Raw genomic sequence first — 21,321 nt, forward strand, 5'->3', positions numbered from 1 at the left:
ATGAAGGCGTTGATCTCAACCAGTTACAGTGTATCATTCTCACCCCGAAATTTCAGTAATTTGGGTCGGCCTGACCAACTTCCATCTATCCTTGCCCTACTCCGACATCCTGCTGGATTCTGCTTCTCCCTCCATCGATCTCCTCTCACTCTCAACTATCATAGTTGATCCAGGCAGTTTTTTAATCATTGCCATCATCATCATGACTCGGCTCCAAATCACAAGTTGGCACGGCATTATCACATACAAAAGGTAAGTAGTCGATAACGGAATCCAGTGGACTGGCCTCCGAAACATCGTGCCAAGTACTTCGACATTATTAAACGTGTCTAACGACACGAAACTTCATCGATCTGTCTGCACACTGAAGACACTACCAAGCTCCTCACTTATTATCCTTTACTTGACCGACCCCCTTGCGGATCCTTACTCGACGAGCCTTGGTTCTTCTTCTTGTCGAGAGTAATCCTAGCTCGCTGCACAAACTCATGCTGCTTTGTGTGAGCGGTAAGTCTTTGCGAGGGTAGCTATCATTTCAAAAACTTACGTCCTCTCCATAGCGAAGCAGGATTCGCTCGTATGCTTCCTCGTTCATTTCTTCCTGGAGATGCTTGGGTTTGGGCCCCTTTGGAGCACTCGGGGGCCTCGGTGCCCTTGAGGCCTTCTTCTTCTTGCCCTGTGGCATGGTTGAAAGGTTTGGGAGCGGTGTGGAAAGAGAGCTCGGCAGCTGTTGATTTCACCGTTCGAATTGCTCGTCGGCTTAGCCAACTCTTCTTCGACTAGTCGTTTGGGTAACGGACTCGGATATTGCTCAAAGCTGGATAATGACCGGGAATTACGGGTAGATTGTGGTAGGACACCTACAGAATTTGTAGAGGCAAGGGACTGTGAGCTCTGGAGATGCTAATAAAGGCGCTGCTAGAGAGACTGCCGAAGATCTCGAGTCATCTGGCAGGGCATATGCAGTACCTTATATACACTTCTCGACCTGCGCCTTAATTGTTCGTCAACAAAGCATTCGAGGAACTGCATACTAACACGCCCGGGATCTTCACCCAGTAGCTGCCCACCGCCTTTGGCACCCTGGCCATGTTCGGTAAGCTGTTGAGGACCTGTCCAGGAGTTGCTGTTCATGCGTTGTTCAGTCATCCCCCCTACAGTCGTGCCCAGAAACGTGGCGACGGGAGTCTATCGGACTATCAGATCCAGACCATCCCTTCACCAATCCAGAACGACGCCCATACTCCTGTCTCGAAGGAGGTCTTAATGAGGCACCAATGATTCCAAAGACAGTCGTAATTGGTGAGAATGGCTACTTTACAATACGACCACCCGGGAAGTAAGTACATGGGTCGTACAGCCCCATCGACTGTTGTGAATACTTGGCTAACGGCTGTTACAAAAACATATCTGATGTTACGACTACGTCTTTTTCCTTCAAGTACCAACGGGACGGGAGCACGGGGAGCCGGACTGGCCTCCGAAGTTGACCGTCCCGTGTCACCCCGAAGCCTTACGTTCATGTCTGCGCTGCAACCTGGGCAGGCCCGGCGTCTCGATCCTCCCTCCCCTCTCCATCACTGTTTACTATTCTGCTATCATCACTTGTGGCACATGCTACTTTTTTGCTTTTTCTATCAACCCCCTCATCGACTTGCTATGAAGACTCTTCTAGTATCTCGAACTAGGCCCCGTTCTGCCCATTCTTGTTCCGTGGTTGCGGATCTGTTTTGAGGAGAACAGCGCCAAAGGAAGAGACCGCGGTTTGCTCGCTGATAGAGGGACGACAGTCCAAATAAGGTGTTCGTATCCCCACGGTCTGAGAGGTTTAGCGCGTTCACTTGCCATGGCGCTGGAACCTCGTCAAAAGGAAACGGAGGTTGAACCCAGGGAGTTCCCCGTCCGTCCGGGTCGGTGTAGAACTAGAGGGGTGCCCGCCGCTTGGCGTTATTGCTTATTCCAATGTTACGTGGTGTTTCTGTGCTTTTGGATTTGGACACCCCAGCTTTCATGTTTTCCCCCGGGACCCTTCCATCTTCTCTAACTTACCTCCTCCCCCTTTTCTCTCAAGGAGTTGTTGAAACCTAGCTCAAGTGGCTTGAACCGGGTTACGTTCCGATATGGTTTGGGGTCTCACGGCCAGCAGCCTCATCGATTCCCAGATCGTGCATAACTCCCGGGTCAGAACATCCGATCGGGAACGTGAACCATGGATCGGGATAAGAAGCGTTTCCATGTGTGCCACGGCTGGGTGGAGAGGTATGCACGAGACGGGTGGTGGTCAAGAAAAGGCCCAAAGCTCCCATCGAGGTACTGCTGGGGCGCATGCCATGCATGCCATATACTTGTGGAAAAAGCCAGCAAGTATGAGAGGAAATCAACATCTCTTTCCCTTGTGTCTCGTAGCATGGCTCGTTGAGACCCTGCGATCGCGCTTCTAGATCGTTTCGTTACTCCGTATTCCGACATGAGGGTTGTCTCCATGCCTGTCGTTTCACCGTTCTGTCTCAACGTTCATTGGCCGTTGGGGAAACCGGGGAGCGAGGAGAGAATCCCACGCCGGTTGAAGGTCTTGGGATGGTAGTAAGTTGCTGGTAACAAGTCCCCCTTGTCTCTCCCCCCCTCTCTTCTCTCCCCTTTTCTCACCCGTCCTTTCCTCGCGCACAAGGTGGAATAAGAAACGGTACAAACCATGACAGAGGGCGGTGGTTGGATGTGGCACAGCCAAAACCTCGGAAGTAGTCACATAGTCTCCAGAGATGATGGAGGAACGGCTCAAGGAAGGTCGGGCGAAGAAGTACAGATCGGGCAACCCGATCATGCGGTCTGCTGCATAAGTTTGTCACACCGTGTGCATGCGCCTTCGTTCGAACACAGATTTCCATGTCATATCAGATCGATTCTTCCAGATACTATAGCTAATCTTGGCTTGAGCGCCACATACCACATGGTTGGTATGCATGTCTCCTCTTCTCACATCATTCTCCTTACCACCCCTAGTCGCGAACAGGGTCATTGTCTTCCTCTCCCCGCGGCGAGAGGGGTATCTATATGGAGAAGTACATTATGCAGCCAGATGACGAAAATGAGACCAACTCTTTTTGTGAGATTCAGAAACAAGACCGAAACAGCCAACAGGATGCCATTAGTGACCGTGGCCGCTCTGGATGTGATCAGCCGCGACCTTTTGGCATTTTGCCAAGATGGCAGCCTGCCGGGACACCTCGGCCAGCCGACCGATCACGTCCTTGTTACCGTCCACAAAACCGTAGAGGGCGTAGGGAATACCCACGTCGTTGCAAAAGTCCTGCACGAGCCGCTGGGTCTTGCGCAGATTGTGGCGTGGGATGCGCGGGTACATGTGGTGGACGACCTGGAACTGCAAGCCGCCGTGGAAGAAATCGAGCCAGGTCGGGCAGTCGACGTCCATGGTCGTCCGCAGCATCTTTTGCGGGAACGACTCGTGGGGTCCCAAGTCTGCGGTGCTCATGGCGAAGTGGGAGAGCGTGATCTGGACGTGCAACGGGGCCTGGAACATGTGGCTGATGATCACGAAGACAAAGCGGTCCCAATTGGTGGGAATGGACTTGTACACGATGCCGTAGCCGAACCAGGCCCAGAAGAAAACCTGGCCAGCCACCTCGAGCCAGCGGTGCCACCAGGCGATGCCCTTCTTGGGACCGCGGCCCATGATGAGGTGGTCCCACGAGAGTCTGTACAGGTTGAAGCGGCCAAAGAGCATGATGGGGTAGTAGAGATACGACTGCGCCTTCATGAACAGCTTGGCCGCAAAATCGTATTCCATCACACGCTCGTAGTAGGTCGACGTCAAGTTACCAAGGAAGCGGTGGGAGATGGCGAAGAAGGGCAAGTGCTCGATATCAGGGTCATGCTCGGGAGAATTCGTGACGATGTGGTGGACGTTGTGGTTCCGCTTCCACCATCCAATGGACAAACCGCCCATGAAGTCAGCGATGAAGATGCCAATACACGTGTCAACGTGAAAGTTGTGAGTGATGCCCATATGCCCGGCGTCGTGGGCGGTGAAGACGAGCTGGTGCCAGAAGCAGCCCAGACAAGCTGCACTTGGGAAGTACCAGCCCCATCGCAGAAACGTCAGCATACCGACGAAGAGAAGCGTATACCGTGATACTTCAATGGCGTAGGCACGATAGTCGCAGTCATAAAGCCCTTCGGCCTTGATGCGCTTGTCGAGGAGCCTGTACTTTCGCACAATGTCTGACTGCGTCTCGTCGTCCAGGGCAGGGTACTTGTCGAGGTCGAGACGGATCTGTTTCCGTGTCTCCGAGTCGAGGAAAGCAGTGCCGTCCATCTCCTTGTCGTCGTGACCATCGTCGATGACTGACGTGGCCGAAGAGCCAGAGGCTGAGTTCGGGCTCGCCACAGCGCCGTTTCTGTGACGGACGTGGTTCTCGGTGGTGTCGAATACGGGCGAGGCTTCTCGTGAGCTGACGTCGCTGGGAGACGAGGCGCCAAAGAAGCGCAGTGCGTCGTCGTCCTCGGCATGGTCGAACTCGGGACCGCCCTGCTCAATCGTCCTGAACTTGCCTCCCTGAATGGGTGGGACAAAGTTCCTCCAGTGGCCCTCGATTCTTCCGATTCGATACCGAGCCATTTGCGCCTTGGCTTCTGGAGAATGCAGTCTGCCGGGATGCAAGACAATAATAAGCCATTGTGATTTCGGTTACTGTTTCTCTTCCTCTCCCTCTTCCCAGCCTGCGACGGGGAAGGATCTGGTGGGAATCGGGAGAGGAGCAGGGGTGCGCTTACACGGTGACCTCGTCGGTGGCATCTCGACCGACCATGTGCTGGATAGCCTTGTCGCCGCCCGGGTGGTATGCTAGCCACCCGTCCAACTTGACGACGAAATCGTCAACTATTGTGACAACTCTGCCCTGTGCGATCAAATCTTCAATCTGGCGGCGCGACATGAGCGGGTACTCCCTCGTCCTCTTTGGCTTCCCACTCGAAGCTGTCCCCACGGAGGTAGCCATTGCGCTTGCGCTCGCGGCTCCGGCACGACCGTCTTGTGACGTTGCAATTGGGTTTTGACTGTCGGATGTGCAAGGCGGCAAAGCTCAGAAAGGAGCTTGGGACGAGGAATGCCTGGAGCAGGTGCTGAAATACCAATGGAACGAACGAACGAACGAATTTGAGTTCTTGTGAAAGAAAGGCAGCTTCCGGGAATAAAAGAATGGGAGAAGTTAGAGGTGGTGCATTGGAGGGGTGGTTGGAGGCAAGGGAAAAACACCTAATCGGAACGTGGTAAGGGATGCTGCAGCTTTGGTTCGCCGAAGCTCACCGCATCTTCCATGTTGATCCGGCCGTCCAAGGTACTTTGGACCGTACGTACATCAAGGTATGGACGGTACCTTATGTCCAGTAACTAGGCACGTTCCTAAAGGTAGCTGTCAATGAGGCCAAGAGTGGTCCCCGTTGCTCTCAGAAAAAGTGGCATCCTAATTAAGGTACCTCAGCTATCGAAAGTTTGAGATGCTTCTAGTGTGTCAAGAGTGTTTTCCTACGCGGTACAGACAACGTATACCGGCACTTGAGTTCGAGTGTAAGTGGGAGAGACAGGGAGCGAGGTTGACACCTTGGAGGGGCTCTGCGCGGCCTCTGCGCCGGGATCCGCGGCGAAAACCCATCCCGCTCTGTAATACCTCTACTATCTTAGGCCTAGGGCGCTGCGCATCCATGCTTGCCCTTGAATAGGTGTCTACCTACTTTACGGAGTACCGTGCCGTAGCTACCCAGCTAGCCAGGTACCGCCTCATCTCAGCCAAATAACGAATCGGGTGATCGGGGGCCGCTCGAGTCCGCTGACCGTTGCAAATATACAGCCACAGCCACTTTCCTCCCAAGACAAATCGTTCGAGAAACATCACTGATCAGTCCCACCATAGCATGTTTCCAGTTGTCTCAGCTCACATCTGCCTGCGAGTGCGCTTTCATTACCCCATTCCTCACTCGAGAATAGATACACGTGTACAGATGATCATTTGAACTTAGGTTAACTGGGTGAATCCAGCAAACAACTTTCACTTCTTTTTTCCCCCTGGGCTGCCCTCACTTGTTCCCATCGCGATCACATGTATACCTTTTCTCGTCTTCTTTCCCCGGGGTCACTCCCATCGAAAGACCACATCGAACAGGCTTCATCAGGCACTGTCAGACGTGTGGGTCCGGACGGCCCGGTTGAACGGTGCTTGGGCCACGGAGGGCCATCGGATTAGACAATGACAGTTCTACCTACATACCTTGCCTGACCTAAAGCTACGAGTTTCACTTGTAGCCTTGCAGAGGTCCCGTTAGAATGAATTTGGGAACCATAAAGATGCTGCGCCGGTCTCTTCACAACCCAGACTGCGTCAGCCTAGTGGACTTTAGTAGATCATGAGACAAGAATCTCTGAAGACATAAAAATGCACGCATGGCCTAGGCCACGAAGGAAGACGCAGTTGAACAGACGTTCATTCCCAAAAAAAGAACTTGGGTTGTAATACATGTTACACGAAAGTTTTGATACCCGTCATTTCAACCTAAAAAATCATACGTATCCGCCTCGTCCTTGGCTTGCCCGCAGCCTAGCAGAAACAAACGACCATCTCGCTTCCTCCTCTAGCAGCCCTTCTACTTATTTTCCAGATGCCGAGTACAGAGCTCCAATGCCCCAGTACTGCTCCGCATTAAAGGTCGCTGCCTCGGCGTGCTTCCAGAGATCGTTGAAAGCAGAGAAGAGAATCACATCATTCGGATGGCTTGCGTATGCATTCTTGATTGAGTCGACGGCCAACTTTTGCTCAGAAAGACCTGGCACAGCGGCACCGTTAGAATTTCCCTTCCATGGCCAGCCCGTCTCCGTGCAGACGATACGCTTGCTTCGGTCAGTGAGCTTGGCCTGGACCTGCGCAACCGTGTTGGTGATGAACGAGCCAGCGTCCTTCGCCGCCGTGTTGCTGTCGAAGAAGGGGTGAATGTTCATCGCGCAGTAGTCGGAAGCATCACAAAGTGAAGGGTTGGCAAGAACCGCCACAAAGGTATCAACAGTTACGACAGGGCCGGTGTAACCTTTGGCGCGGAGGAGCTGGCGTGTCTCCCCGACAGCTGTTACGATTTGCTGCGCTGTGGCCTTGCCATTGTTGACCAATTCATTGCCGACACTGACAGTATCGATCAGAGACCAGTCGCCGTTGGCTGCCGTACTAATGGCTGCGACCTGTTCAGAGATTGAGCTGATGTCAAAAATGCCCAAGAAGAGCTTGAGACCGGCCTTCTTAGCCGCGGGAAGGGCGTTCGCGATCTGATTGCAGTCGGTACCGTAGGTGCGCACTACCGAGTACTTTCCCTTGAGCTCTGTGAAGTCGGCGTCGATCTCAGCGGCTGTCTTGCACAGTCCCGCTGCTGTGTAAGGGGCATATGCAATTCCGTTCAGGGTCGAGTTTGAAGTGAGAGTGGAGTTCGAAGTGAGGGAGGGTGTTGGCGTAGAGGATGATGTTGAAGAAACGGAGAGTGAAGCGGTCGTCGAGGCGACCAACGGAGAAGAAGAGCCTAGGAGGTCACTAGTAAGGTCTCGTGACGAGGTAACGCGAGTGGCTAGTTCCTCAGATCGGGATTTGAGATCTACAGGCTTCGAGGGGCGTTGGGCTGATTGCGATGGCGGCACGAAGCGGACCGTTTCGACGGTCGTTTCCAAAGGAGTACCCTCTTCGTCGACGTAGACAACTACTTGAGGGGCCTCGGTCGCCTCGTTGAGTGAAGAATCAGTCACGAGGATCTTCTCAGGCCCAACAATTGCTCCTTTGACATCTCTAGTGCCTACACAATTGTGTCAGATATGCTCTTGAACTCCATGGCAACGAACAAGTCCGGCTCACCTTTGGGATGAGCAGCCGAGAGCCCAAACAAGGCAGCGAGCGCCAGTGTTGACGAGATACCGGTAGACTTCATGTCCGATTTGCGACTTTTATAGCGTAGTGACGCGTGGTGATTGGGCCCGATTCAGGCAAAGTAAAAATACCAGAGAATATGGTGGTGTAGACGCCCGTGGTTCTAGGCTTCGGTTGAAGTTGGATTTCGCTGGAACAGGATTGTTCAAAGTCAGGCTATGTAGCGATAGAATCGTGAGTTAAACAGGTTTGGAATCAGGATTGAACGAGAGAGAAGAATGGTAGGGTCAGAAAATGAGTGACTACAACGAAAGCAACAACATCAGCAGGAAAGGAACGAATCGCTGTCGATACAGCTTTGCACTACACGAAGCCAACGGCGACGAGCAAGAGTATAGGACGAGGGAAAGAAGACGAGAAGATGGAAAAGACGAGAAGCACCAAAAGAGGCAGAGATGGCGGGCATGGTGTATTCAAGTAGCGTCAGTCCTCCACCCCCACGGGGGCGTCCTTGGTACCTGGCTGTGACTTCTCGCGGCCCAATCATGCAACAAAGTTGCTCGGCAGGGGCTTGATGTCTTGTTCCAAGAACTGCAGGAACGGGATAAAATGAGGTACGGGAGACAATTGAATTAGGAGATGAGACGGGAAGGGAGTAACGAGCGGAGGGAGAGACAGCCCAGCCAGAGGCAGGAATGTTGGTTCCCACTTGTAACAAGCAACACATTGCACTTGTGGAAAGAGCCAACACTTATCCTAGGGGGCCGAGGAACCTCTCCCGAGGAATTCAAAATCACCAAGGAATTGATGTAGACTTCTTAACTCACTTCCGAAAACGGGTTTCGTAGCTTAGGTTGTTGTTGTTGTTGTTGTTGTTGATGATTTGCAGAGTGTTGGTCACACTTTGTTCTCAGTATCTGGAGATAAAAGATAAACAAATGTCGAGCCGTTGGTGTGAATGAGTTTCTGGTCCTCGATGTCGTCTTCTGAGTTCGACCAATGTAGGTTCGATTGCTCCGAGTAAGTGCAGCCAAGGAACGCGATGCTTGAAGGGCCTTAATCTTGTAATGTAGGTCAGCATTTGACGTGGAATTTCTACCTGTGATCGACACACGCTTTGTGAGGCAAGCGCCAACTTACAGTAGATCAATGTATGGGAAGCGTTGCACTTGTATGCTAGGTAGGATTGGGTTCTGCAACTGAAGGAATGTTGTTTCTACTCAAGAAGCATAAGGAAAGTGAAGGGAGGCAATAGAGATGGTCGTCTCAGACGGTTCAATGAATGTGTGAGGATCTCGAGAGCTCATGAGATGAAAAAGGAACGACATCGAGGCATCTTATAGAGGTCACCGTATGATCAAAATACTCTATAACCTGGACCCAGCTCCACACACATGGTTTAGAGCCTCCTGCATTCTACCTCTTCAAGCCTCCGAGGAGGAAGACGACACAACCTGCCTGAGGTAGGTACTGTCAAGGCTTCTCGCTTGAAACCCTCATCGGCGCCGTGTAGGTAATCAAAGGCGGTGCCCGGTTTTGAAGAGGCGGCCGGTCTTTGAACGCCAATTTCATACAGGTACCCGATCCAAGTGCCTAGTAGCGCAATGGATTTACGAATTTGTACCTAGTCAAAAAGACCTTGACGCGTGTTCGAAGAAGACTCGTCACTCCCCCGACTTCTGGGGCTTAGTCTTGAAAAACCCTTAAAAGCCATCGGAAGAGGGCAAAACACGTATGGTAGAGCATGTCTAAGAGATGTATCGCTGGTCTAGAACACTTGCAGGACCCGAAGCTGCGGTTTGGCCGGATGAAGAAGGGGAAAGAGAGGAAACTTTCCGAAAGGTCTGGACCTACGGAGTCCGTCGACAAAGGTGGAGGGCGGCATAATGCCGAGTTGTTGGGGCCAGTTGACCGTCCGCCCGATGCCGGATCCGGAGCCGAGCTGACAGCGGGAAGTGGGTGGTGGCTGGCAGTATGGCCTTTGTGTTTGCTGCCATCACTCATGTCCCCTTTGGCAAATTTTCTCGAGTCTTTGTCTAGCGTTCCGAGCTCTCTCTTGCATAGCTCCGCACGCCGATTGTTTCAAATTCCTGTGCGACAGGAGACGTCCGAGATGTAAATATTTGACTGCTGTTCCAGCCTCTGTGATTAATTAGTATGTATATGTATGTCATTACAAGTGAGCCCGCGAACTCTCTAGGGTATCCGAGTCCCCAGCCGCCGTGATCTCGATTCCGGCATTATCTATGTTCGACACAAGTCCCAGTACGCATGTGAAAACGACACCCGCATAAAGTCATCCACTCTAGTGCATGCCGTAAAGTCATTCCAAGCAGAGTATGAGTCAAGTGCGCTATGATGACTTGGAGCTCGACTTCCGGGTCATGACCTTTGTGATAGCGTGTCGGATCGTGACACCTGCTTTCTCAATGTCCTTCCTGGGCAAGCCGGTGGTCAAGCAAACCTTGAGCGCTGGCTGGATCTGCCAGCTGTCATCCTTCGGGTTCAGGTCGTTGGCAATGGGCATGCTCTTGAGGCGCGTAATGAGAACCCCGTTTGCAAGGGCCTTGATGGGCAAACCACGGTTAGCACCGTCTTCTTCTGGAATCTCATATGTCAATGGCTTGCTTACCTCATCAACGCAGTCTTGTAGTAGCCTTTCTTGGTCCTCTCGTGTAAGCTTGCGCGCAGCGACGACCTCGGCCTTAAGCACCAGCAGCATGATGGGATTCTCGGGCGAGCTGGTGCAGACGACCCAGTCACTGCGAGGATCCAGCTGTGCCCTCATGGCCTTGGTGTTCTCACGGCACTGCGTAAGGATGTCCGGGTTAGATTGCAAAACGCTGAGAGTCTCACTGGCGGTGACCGCAAGCATGGCTGGCAAAGCAGCCGAGAAGGTGTAAGAAGCTGCCGTGAGACGTTGGTGCTCAACAACATCCTTGGCACCGGCGCAGAAGCCGCCTCCAGCGCAGAGAGGGCCGGCGAGAGAGCCAGCAATCATGTCTACCTGGGAGGGGTCGACGTTTTGCGCTTCCGTAAGGCCCCGGCCAGTTCGACCGAGGACGCCAAAAGACCAAGTCTCATCGAGGATGATGCGGAATTTGTACTTGTGCTTCAGTTCAACCTGCATGCCTTGTCAGCCAATAATGGTCTCTTTCCTGTGGTGGCGAAAGTAGCGCTCAAGACGAATCACTCACGAGTCTGGGCAGGTCCGCGCTGTCTCCCGTGATCTCAAATAGGCCTTCAGAGACAATGAACCTTCTCGTCAACTTCTTGCCCTTCTGGTCCTTAACCACTTTCCGGATGACACGTTCAAGGTCGTCCATATCACCATGGTTGTACCACTTGATGGTGCTTCGGGACGCCTCCATACCCTTGCGAATGGAGTAGTTGACAGCGCGGTCAGCGACAATGATATCTCCGCGCTTGCAGAAGGCGGGGATGACACTCGAGATAGTAGAAAAGGCTTGGGCATAAACAATGCAGGCTTCAGTACCAAGATAGGCGGCGATGTCTGCTTCGGTCTTCATGTGCACGTCCTGAGTGCCGTAGAATTGGGGAGGACCGCATGGGCCCACGCCGTAGGTGCGCAGCGTCTGGATGGCCTTGTCCTTGATCTGTTCGTTGGCATTGAAGTTATAGAAGTTGTATGAAGCGAGGTTCGTGACGGTGCGTCCGTTTGCGAGCTTGGTCTTGGGGCCGGTCGGTCTGGAAGATGTCAGCCAAGAGATTCCCTGGCAAAGGATCATCAACAGGAAAGGGGAGGTCGGTCGTACCCAACAATCACAGGCAACCTCTCGGCCTCGATCTCCTCAAGAGCTGTTTGAGGAGCCACAAGCGGCTCCGGGGTCCAGTCTTCTACCAACTCGTCGATTTCCTAGCCACCAGTGTCAGTAAAAGGCTCGGGGTATCAGAGCCAAGGGGCCGGGATAGGATATCGAATTCAACGCACATCATCGCGGAGTTTGATGAAATTCTGCTTCTGGGTTGAATAGGAGGGCGACAAGAGATAGCGGACGAAGAATATGAAGAGAACTAGCTCGATGCCGGAGCGAATGGGATCGTTCTGGTAGCTCGATTGGATGTAGCGAATTAGAACGGCTGATCCAGGGACTTTTTGAAAGGCCTCGGAGGCCTCGTGCAGCCAGGCGATCAGCTTCGTTTGGGCCTCGCCGGCGTCCATGATGGCTTTGACGAGATGGCAGAGGTGGGATAATGTAGTTCGATCGCACGAGTTGACTGAAAGAGACGAAGGAATGCGGGAGGCGGGTCGACAACTTGATGTGTTGTAGAATGGTTCAAGTTGTGAGTAGTCGCGGCCGAAGAATCCGGACGTGGTACCTTTGTGAAGGAAATGAGGATGACGGGATGGTGCGTTGGATTGTCAGCCAATCCTGGTGCGATAGGTGCTTTGCGTCTGCTAAGGTACTTTGAAGTATGGAGCCCTGGAGTGATAGGTACGGAACCTCGGTGCTACAGTCAAAGGAGCGCAAGACACACAATGATGTAGACTTTCCTTTCGGGACGCTCGTGTAGAATATCTGAAGTAGCAACGGGTTGGCAAGGTGCCTAGGTTGGTAAGGGAATGCGAGGCAAGAAATCGACAAATCGACCAAGTCACAAGTGCGCTCAGGTCTTGAAAATGCGCCAAAGTGACAGCACCTCCGACGCGGTTTTTTTTCCCCGAGCGCGCCCCCTGGCGGTCGATCCTTTCATGTCCTTTCAACAAACTTCTGATTGGCCCACAAGGTTCTCTGCCCCTGAGTTCCTGGACAGCCCTGCGTCTTCGCATAATCCATCTATACCCCTTAAGGATGCAATGCTCATTATTGCATTTCCACGCATAATACACTTGTGGTCAGGATACGGATACCTCACTTATTGCCATTCACCTTACCTAGTTCTCCGAGGGCAAATACGGTCCTTCTTCTCACTCCTAAAACTGACTCTAATAATGGGAGGCATGACTCGTATCTTTCGCAACTCCCTCTCTCTCAGCCCACCTAAGCGAAGGGACTGGTCAGTCAGTCTGGTCTCCTGCAGATATGCACAGAGCAGGCGCCTTCAACTCGGCACCTGAACCCAACACAGGTAGCTACGTACATCCCGCGTCGCGGACGACGAATTGCAGTGGGTCACATCAAATGCTGGCAAGTTACGACTTAGTAGGTAGGGCTTGTAAGTGAACAAAATGGGACTTGATTATACACCCGTCTAAGGTAGTCTCACTCTTGGCCTTTGGTGATATACGTAGTCTGCAGGCCTTCACAGCCGTGATTCCATGCCAGCCATGTTTTCCTGCCCGTACAAAAAGAGAAATGAATAGGTAGCAGTCGGAAAGACACAATACACGCCTGATAATGGACATTAAAAACCTGCCGCCGAAGTCTAGGTTGTTCGTCCTTCCTCGGAACGTCCCTAAACCGCTTGTGGAACGACGACTCTCTCTACCACCCCCAAATGCGTCTATGATACAGCTCGTACAATTAGAAAAGGCGCACTCTCTGCGAGTTGCTAGTCTTGGACGCCTTTGCCGACGATGAAGTCATCGTAAGGTAGGCTCCCGAGTAGTCTGCCGCTCCAGTTCCAGTCTCAGTCTCCCCACGCGTGTTGTCGTTGTTAAGGCTGGTAGGTTGGATCAGGGCCAGGTCCGTCGTGTCCAGAGACTTGAAGATGCTCATAGGGATTTTGTCACCAACGACGGCAGGGCCGATCATGAGAGCCATGAAGAGAATGAACATGGTGAAGTAGAGAATGGCATAGCGGAAGACACGCTTGCGTCTCAACTTGGACTGCTTCATTGAGTAGATTGGCGGGCGGATTTGGCGACTGTGAGGGGTTTGTTAGCAATGCTGCGGGAACGGATTGTGGACGAGTGATGGTGATACGTACCCAGGACGAAGCCAGAAGAGCATCATCGAGTGCAACATGTCAATCTTGGGCACAAGGATGACCGGAAGCATGATGAAGAGAAGGAAGTGGCCCAAGACAAAGTCGGCCGCGAACATGCTCAGCTCCGTAATCTTGCAGAGGAATTCACGGGCGGGCTGGGAAACTGAGTGCCATCCCATAGAATACCACTTGCCGGTCCAGAATGCAATGTTCGCCGCGTCCGTCTTGATCTCACGCGTCAAAGTGAGCGAGATAATCAGCTTGAAGACGAAACGTTGGATGGCGACCACGGCGATCATGCCAAGCAGAGTTCGGGCGAAATCGAAAGACTCGAGCAGGAACATGACCTCGAAGAAGACAAGCAACATGATCACGGCAATGCCGTGGGCAATCGCCGCAAGGACACTACCGAACTTCTTGCAGCACATGCTCAGGAGGGGACCCATGAAACAGGCCATGAAGAAGAACATCAACAACGCGCCGGCGTTGACTGCAATAGGGGCCAGTGCGACAACTCCGACTCTGATCAAAGAGTTGGTGCGCTTGATCGCCGAAGATGAGGCATCGGGGTTGTTGGAAGCAGAGACGCCGGTCTGGGCGTTGATGTACAGGTACGGAATGACAGTGACGGCCACGAGGAGCAGAGGAGTAAGAATCTCGCCCCAGAACATGTTGGTGATAGCCGCACGGGGTACGTCAGACGACATCTTGGCAGACGGGTCACCGAGAGCCTTGCGCTTATAACCTGTAATACGGGTACGAGACAGACGGCAGAAGGCGATCCAGGAGGATGCGTGAGAGCGAGAGTTACCACGGGACAGCCACCTCAAGAAGTCGCGGTAGTCGATGAAGAAGTCGCTCCAAGCGAACTGGTGCGGGTTGTACAGGAAGGGCGAGATAACCAGGGCGAGAAGAGAGATCCAGAAGTAGACGAGTGCGGCTTGCCAGATGGTGACGGTGGCGAAGAGAAGCATCATTAGTAGACGAGATCCGAAGTAAATCGAAGGGCCGGCAAAACGAGAGTACAAGACACCGAAGGGAATGCGAGCAGTCGCAAAGCCACGACCAGTACCAATGTACCGGGCACCGCCAAACGAGAGATCCTGCTGTACCGAATTTGCGTAAATCTGGCAAACGAAGACCTCGAAGAACGGCGAGAGGGAAGAGAATTGCTTGCCAAGACGCTTGGCGGCACGCCAGAAACCTCTCTCAGTCAACTCTTGGACGACCAGCGGCACGAAAGCCAAAAGCAACACGAAGATAATGGAGAGAATGCAGCGGTACACCCAATCCATGAGAGCATCGGTATTCTGGCAACCAGTAGGGAAGAGAGGATCGGTGATGGGAACGTCGCGGTTGTAGTCGCACGCCTTTGTTTCTTTCCGGAGGGCACCCAAGCTGAGCAAGCAGATCATGAACATCTGGACGGACAACATAATGAACATGTTGTTGAGATGGAAACCAGGATGGGCGTAGTAGAAAGAGAGGAAGCGGTCCAGAGGCAGTTGAGTTCCGAGGTAGTAGTACTCGCGAGACAGCATCTGCTCACCCATACCAGTTCCAATCTTGGTGGTGAAGTTAAGAATTGAGCCGAAACCCAAATCACGACCCTTACCACACTGGTAGTACTCGCAGTGCTTGATCCTGCCACCGCGCAAGATGGCGTTCATGCCGGCGTAGATATCCTCATTGAGATGCAGACCCTTTTGGGCTTTGGAAACACCACCGCGGGTCGTCATGAAGATACCGTTGAGGAAATCCGGGTGACCGTAATGAAGCTTGCCTCCAATCTGAGCAAGAGTACGGGCGAAGAGAGTACCGAATGTCTGTTCCTTTCCAGCAGCAACGTCACCGAGGATACCAATGTTCTCCGAGAAAATGTACTCGCGAGCACCAAGAATAGCGACAGGGTTGGTCATCTTGCTCTTGACACCAGGAGTGTAGGGGCTGACATTATCAGTCTTCATCTCCTCGAATTCGGCAAGGACGGATCGGATCTTGAGGCACTCCTCGAGGTAGTTGTCCTGGTTGGCGTCGATAAGCTGGATGTATTCACCGCGGTAGAAGATGAGCGAGTGGTTCTGGTTGTCGGATTTGCCGTCTCCCAAGATGGGGTTGCCGGAAAGCTGAATGCGGAACTTGGGCTTGCGCATGCCGTTCTCCATAATCTCTGAGTGACCGTCGATGAGAGCAGAGTACAGACGAGGCTCCTCGCCCTCAGCCAGAGGGGGCTCTTCGTCGAGGTAGGCGATCTGAAGATCGGGGTAGGCACGAAGGAGGAACTCGGCGTTCTCCATCTCTTCCTTCTTGAACTTGGCGTAACGCTGCATGGAAACACAGAGCTTGAACTTGCGACGAGCCATGCGCTCGAGCTCACGCTCGAGCTTGTCGGAGTTGCCACCGAACATTTGGACAACCTCTGGGTTTTCCACGCGATACAAAAGCTTGATAGCTCTACTATAATTCATGAAGCCAGAAATCGTGCGATACAAGGTCTGGAAGCGAAGAGATGCCCAAATACGGGTTCTGAGGGTGTACTCGGGGGCAGAAGATTTGAAACCAATACAGTAGAAGGGCAAGTCGTCGATCTTGCTCTTGGCGGTGTCCTTTTCGTTCTTCTCGTTGGTGTTGCCGTCGCCGTTGAACTGGGAGGTTTCATCGGCCAGGATCTTTGTGTCCTTGACGAAGCAGTCCCATTCATGCGGGTGAAGCTGCTTGAGGTACTCAAGCAAAGTCACGCGAGAGTAGGGCTCATCCTCGCGAATAATCTCACGGAGAGAAAGCAGAATCTTTTCGCTGTAATGAGGAATGAGGACGGTGAAGGTCGGCATATTATCGACTGGCACAGGCTCCGGGATAGGAGTCGACAGCGATTGAGCGAAGAAGGAAAGACGTCTCTCGGCTTCGCTGTCGGTAGGGAAGAACTCAGTCTTGAACGAGTGATCTTCCTGAGAAACGAAGAAAGTAGGCGCTCTCAATGTTCTCTTACCCTCCTGCTCGGAAGGAACCTGGTGGTAGAGAAGCTTCTGCACGTGGTCAATGGCCAACAAGTGCTCTCTGTACATGGAGATGACGATGGCGTTCCACACTTGGGAGATGAGAACCTTTGGCTTGTACTTGATCTCCATGTCGCCAGTAGCGAGAATCTTGGAGTAGATGCGCTTGGGCAAGCGAGAGAAAATGTTTCTCCAAGGTGTCCAGATGGAAGAACCGATATAGAAGGATCGGGCAATGGAGAAAATCGCATTGACCAAGACATACCACAGGTACGTGTCGAGGAAGAAAAAGATCAAATCGGTGAAGGCCATCAGAGCCAGAAGAACGTACGGCTGCTTCTTGCACAGAACATCGCCAATGATCTTGTCGCCGAGACACTCGATGTTCATGATGGTGAGGTAACGGATGGGATCTCTGAAGGACAAAGTCAGGTAGACGTAGGATTCTCCGAACTTGGCACCGAAGACAGCAACCCAGAGACCGTAGGACATGGCCATGTCATTGCCCTTCAAGCGCGGGTAGCTTGCCGTGAATGTCTGGCTGGCAACGTACTTGCGCGAGTTCTTGGTCAAGTAGCTGCCGAAGAGACCGCCGAGCGGCATGACCGAGAAGAAGATGAAGGTGAGGAGCGCAATGATGAACTGCACAATGGCGAGGATCTTAGCAATCTGCTCATTGGGGTTCGGGAGCACGAAGACGTAGACGAAGGGCGCAACGTTGATGATGAGAATGAAGATCAGGAACAGCAGACGCTTGGTCAAGTGCTGCGCGCCAGCCCATTTGCGCGGCACGTATGCCCACTCAGCCAGAGTAGCCAAAACCTGAATGAGCGCGGCGATCGTACCACCGAATCCAACGATAGAGAAGTTCTGGGCCGTCGTCGGCTGCTGGTTGGCTTGTTGCTCGTACGAAGGACCGACGACCAAACTAGGAGAGTTGTGTGCAGTGTAGAACCAGAACATGGTCAAGTGAATGATCCAGATACGGTTGAAGTTAACAAGCAAATGGAACCATGACCGAGTCTCCTTGTATGTCTTGAAGAAGCACTTCTTCCAGTTGATGTCCTTAAACTTGAGGTATCGCTCGGCAGGGGGAATGTCGACCAACTTGGACTTGTCCTCGAGGACAATCTTCTCGATTCCTTCGGGGTACCAGAAGAGCTGGTTGCAGTCGTCGTATCCGATGACCTTGTCGTGATCACGCTCGCGTCGCACGTAGACGCCATCCGAAATTTCGTAGCCCTGGTCTCTGCAGAACTGGTAGAGTGGTGTAATGACGTTGTTGAGGAAGGTGAACTCCTCCACAGGCTCCACCAAGTTCTGGCATGCGGGAGTGTTGAGGTAATCGTCGGCACACTTGAAGATGAAGCACAAGCACTCGGGCATGAAGCGAACCTGGTTGGCTTCACCCCAGCAGAGCAGGTACAGAGCAAGCTGGCGAACGCGGTCATGCTGAGACATGCGGTTCATACGCGTCTTCCAGCGGTACTCGGCAGCTTCGAGAGAGTTATCACCCTCAAGGTCGTCCAGAGCCTCGGCCTCGTTCTCAGCTTCACCCTTCTTCTTCTTCTTGTTCTTGGCCTTGCGACGCAGACCCTTGCCCTTCATATTGGCGAAGCCGACAGCGTCATCCAAATCCAGGTGAGCGGCGAAGTACCACTTGCGGTAGTTGGCGTTGTCTCCACCAATGTAATCGGCGTGGAGAGACAGCAGCGCCTGATTAGGGGTCATGCGGGAAGCTCTCGAGTCCAAAAGAATCATGAAGTGGTCGTACATGTTGCGCATGCTGTCCCGCTGGAATCCAAACTTGGCACAAAGATCGAGGAAAATGTCCTCAATCTCTTCCTTGGAAAGGGGAATCTGAGCATCGGCGCTCCAGGCAGGGTACGGCTCGCGAGAAGCAGCCGACATCATGTTGGCGTAGTCCATGCCGTAATTAGGAGTCGAAGCCCCAGAAGAGCGGTTTCCGCCATAGGAGATCTGGGAGGAAGGGGGTCTGAATCCACGAGCACCGCCCTGATCATAGCTGTTGTAACGTTCGTCGCCGCGGCCGTAGTAATCCATATCGGCAGCTCGAGCCATGTCGGATCTCATGGTGAAGTCGCTGAAGGTCTCAGAGTCTTCCTCGGAGCCCTGATGGCGTTGTCCACCGGCATGCCCCTGGTTGTAGTCCTGGTCGTAGTAGCCATTGGGGTGGTTGTTGTCATAGTAGCCGTCCTGGTACTGCTCGTTGTTGTCGTAGTATCCGCCATCCTGGTGGTAGGCATTGTTCGGGTCGGCATTGTAGTAGCCCCTGGAGAGTATCGTTAGCACAATCCTTCAACTAGAGTCGGCAAAAACGAAGAACATACGACTCATCGTAGTAGCCATCACCACCTTGCTGGGGGTGACCACCGTGGGCGTCGTAGGCACCATGCTGATCATAGTACTGCTGGTCGTCCTGGTAATAGGAATCGGTCTGCTGAGTTCCGTTTCCTCCATGGCCGCGACCCTGTTGGTCGTAGCCGTCATCGTAGCCCTGGTGGCCACCGCCACCAGCACCACCGGCTGGGTATCCCGACATTCTGAAAAGCGATTATCTAGCAGAGCATCAGAGTCAGTACGAACGGATCGATAATATTTCAAGCCACATCCATTGGCAAGCGGGGGTTGCGGAGAGAGGGGGGAGAAAGTAGAAGCGCCTTTAGGGGAGTAGAGGAGAGGCTGGGTTACTGACCGTCCAAAAGTCATCAGGGAGGATTCTCGAAATAAGTGTGGTGGGATCAGTGGGAGGGCTGACGATGGTGAGCCCAAACTGATGTGGCCGGCACAACAAGAGTAGATAGCGACAGTGATTTGGATTGCAAAGTCGTAAACCGTCTAGTGGCTCGGCGGCGTGAGGTGGAGGAAGGGAGCTGCGGGAGCACGGCAAGGCCGACTGGCGTAGTTGGCTTGGTGATTGTTCCTTTGGAGGTGGTAAACCGTGAACCAAAGAGGTTGGGCAAGGTTGGCGCCGGATACACGATGCGTTGGACTGCTCAGGAGAGGAGGGCAAAGCACGACCTCTTGCAGTAGACCCAAAAGCTTGGCCGGCTTTGGAGAAGACGACGAAGCGATTGACTGGTGATGGGTAATACTTTTTTTTTGTTGTTGTTTTAAAATCCGCGACTGCCCAGGGAGGCCGTCTCACAAACGAGCGTGATGAATTAAGGGTAGAAAAAGCGCAGGTGGAAGGAGGGAAGAAAAGGGGTGGACGGAACGCGAAGTATGGAAGGTGCGAACCTGTTGTGGTTTGGAAGGAGGTGAAAAGGCGAGGTTCGAGGTGAGGCAGCGGGAGAGAAGAGGTTGGGTGGAGGAGCAGGAGGTAGGTAAGGTACGGATAGAGGGAGTGGATGGAAGTGACACCGGGCCTGTTGGTGCTAAGGTAAGAGACGACAGGCTAAGGGGACGGTACCTTTACGAATACATACACAAGTAACAGCCCACGCCACAATGCTTCAAAAAGGGGGGAGGCAGATGGACGGATAATAGGTGGATGGATGGGCGGTTAAGGGATAAGACTGGGGGTGCTGCACAGTGAGAGATGATACAAGCACACAACCTTGAAGTTGACAGGCACTTGAGATCCTCAGATGATGGGAGGGAAACCGCAACAGGCCTGTACAGTACAGTGTAATGGTTGTTCTCTAACGAACGGCGGACAGGAGAGGGACGGGATGCTGCTAGTACTTAGGCACATTTAGATGCACAACTGGACGAAAAGGAGAGGGACCATTCAAGAATCAGGCAGGACCTGGTCTCCTTTCCTTTCCTGCTCTGCTCCCTTCTCTCTGTACCTACCTTATTCATACAGTGCACAGCAAGTCGCGCCGGTAGCTACGTACTGCGTAGGTATGCACCAAAAACAGGACCAAAAAATATGGAAAAGGGAAAGGAGGAGAGACACCCCCTTCAGAATCCCAGACGGCCCGTCCTGAACGGGCTGCAGCAAACAGGAAAAAATTAGAACAGGGGGTGGGTCCACACAGGGAGCCTTCTATTTACACAGGATAGAACCAGAATCAAGAGAACTGCAATCTGCACCAGCAAGGCAGGCACGGGTCAGAATAATACGAATGGGAAGACCAACTAAATTTCCGTACGGATACACTACACTCACAGGCAGGAGCAGTAATTTTTGTTTTGGAAGCGCCTTCAGGACCTGGACGAGATTCAGACATGCCGCCGGTTGAAGGACAGGAGAGTTCATAGTGCGGTACTCCGTAGACAGGGCTTGGTGATGATGAAGGTGGCCCACCCATTGTCCAGGATTGACCTCGTCCAAGGAAGTACCTCATCCAGGCACATAACGATACCAGACACCTACCTGCCTTGCCTCATGCAGGCGGCAGCGGCATCTTGAAAGTTGGAACGCGTTGAGGAGTGGGCAACTGTTCTCGCCTTTTCTTCTTTCCTTCCTTGCCCTTTCTCTTCAGTCGCAAATCGCAAGACGTCTCTGCTGTCTCGATCTTCAAAGTTGTCGTCTCTTTCTCACCGTACTGCAT

General features: G+C 52.9%; 5 protein-coding genes across 5 annotated transcripts; all 5 read right to left on the minus strand.

Annotated features, from left to right (window-relative positions):
• Nucleotides 1-392: 392 nt before the first annotated feature.
• Nucleotides 393-685, minus strand: CTAM01_09783 (uncharacterized protein; the record flags this gene model as incomplete). Its single annotated transcript, XM_060525799.1, has 2 exons — nucleotides 393-491; nucleotides 548-685. 2 exons carry the CDS (start codon nucleotides 683-685, stop codon nucleotides 393-395), a joined length of 237 nt encoding a protein of 78 aa, XP_060379485.1.
• Nucleotides 686-3,145: 2,460 nt separating this feature from the next.
• Nucleotides 3,146-5,015, minus strand: CTAM01_09784 (fatty acid desaturase; the record flags this gene model as incomplete). The annotated part of the gene is made up of 2 exons (XM_060525800.1): nucleotides 3,146-4,664; nucleotides 4,792-5,015. The coding sequence occupies 2 exons, from the start codon at nucleotides 5,013-5,015 to the stop codon at nucleotides 3,146-3,148; spliced, it is 1,743 nt and encodes a 580-aa protein (XP_060379486.1).
• Nucleotides 5,016-6,658: 1,643 nt separating this feature from the next.
• On the minus strand, nucleotides 6,659-7,971 carry CTAM01_09785 (cell wall glucanase; the record flags this gene model as incomplete). Its single annotated transcript, XM_060525801.1, has 2 exons — nucleotides 6,659-7,839; nucleotides 7,899-7,971. 2 exons carry the CDS (start codon nucleotides 7,969-7,971, stop codon nucleotides 6,659-6,661), a joined length of 1,254 nt encoding a protein of 417 aa, XP_060379487.1.
• Nucleotides 7,972-10,263: 2,292 nt separating this feature from the next.
• CTAM01_09786 (aminotransferase class I and II) lies at nucleotides 10,264-12,093 on the minus strand (the record flags this gene model as incomplete). The annotated part of the gene is made up of 4 exons (XM_060525802.1): nucleotides 10,264-11,034; nucleotides 11,108-11,618; nucleotides 11,687-11,787; nucleotides 11,863-12,093. 4 exons carry the CDS (start codon nucleotides 12,091-12,093, stop codon nucleotides 10,264-10,266), a joined length of 1,614 nt encoding a protein of 537 aa, XP_060379488.1.
• Nucleotides 12,094-13,396: 1,303 nt separating this feature from the next.
• On the minus strand, nucleotides 13,397-19,361 carry CTAM01_09787 (1,3-beta-glucan synthase component FKS1; the record flags this gene model as incomplete). Its single annotated transcript, XM_060525803.1, has 3 exons — nucleotides 13,397-13,739; nucleotides 13,803-19,091; nucleotides 19,150-19,361. 3 exons carry the CDS (start codon nucleotides 19,359-19,361, stop codon nucleotides 13,397-13,399), a joined length of 5,844 nt encoding a protein of 1,947 aa, XP_060379489.1.
• Between the last annotated feature and the right edge of the window lie 1,960 nt (nucleotides 19,362-21,321).

The sequence above is a fragment of the Colletotrichum tamarilloi genome (genome assembly GCF_030869305.1).
Source record: "Colletotrichum tamarilloi strain Tom-12 chromosome Unknown Scaffold_41.1, whole genome shotgun sequence".
In the NCBI taxonomy this organism is placed as follows: domain Eukaryota; kingdom Fungi; phylum Ascomycota; class Sordariomycetes; order Glomerellales; family Glomerellaceae; genus Colletotrichum; species Colletotrichum tamarilloi.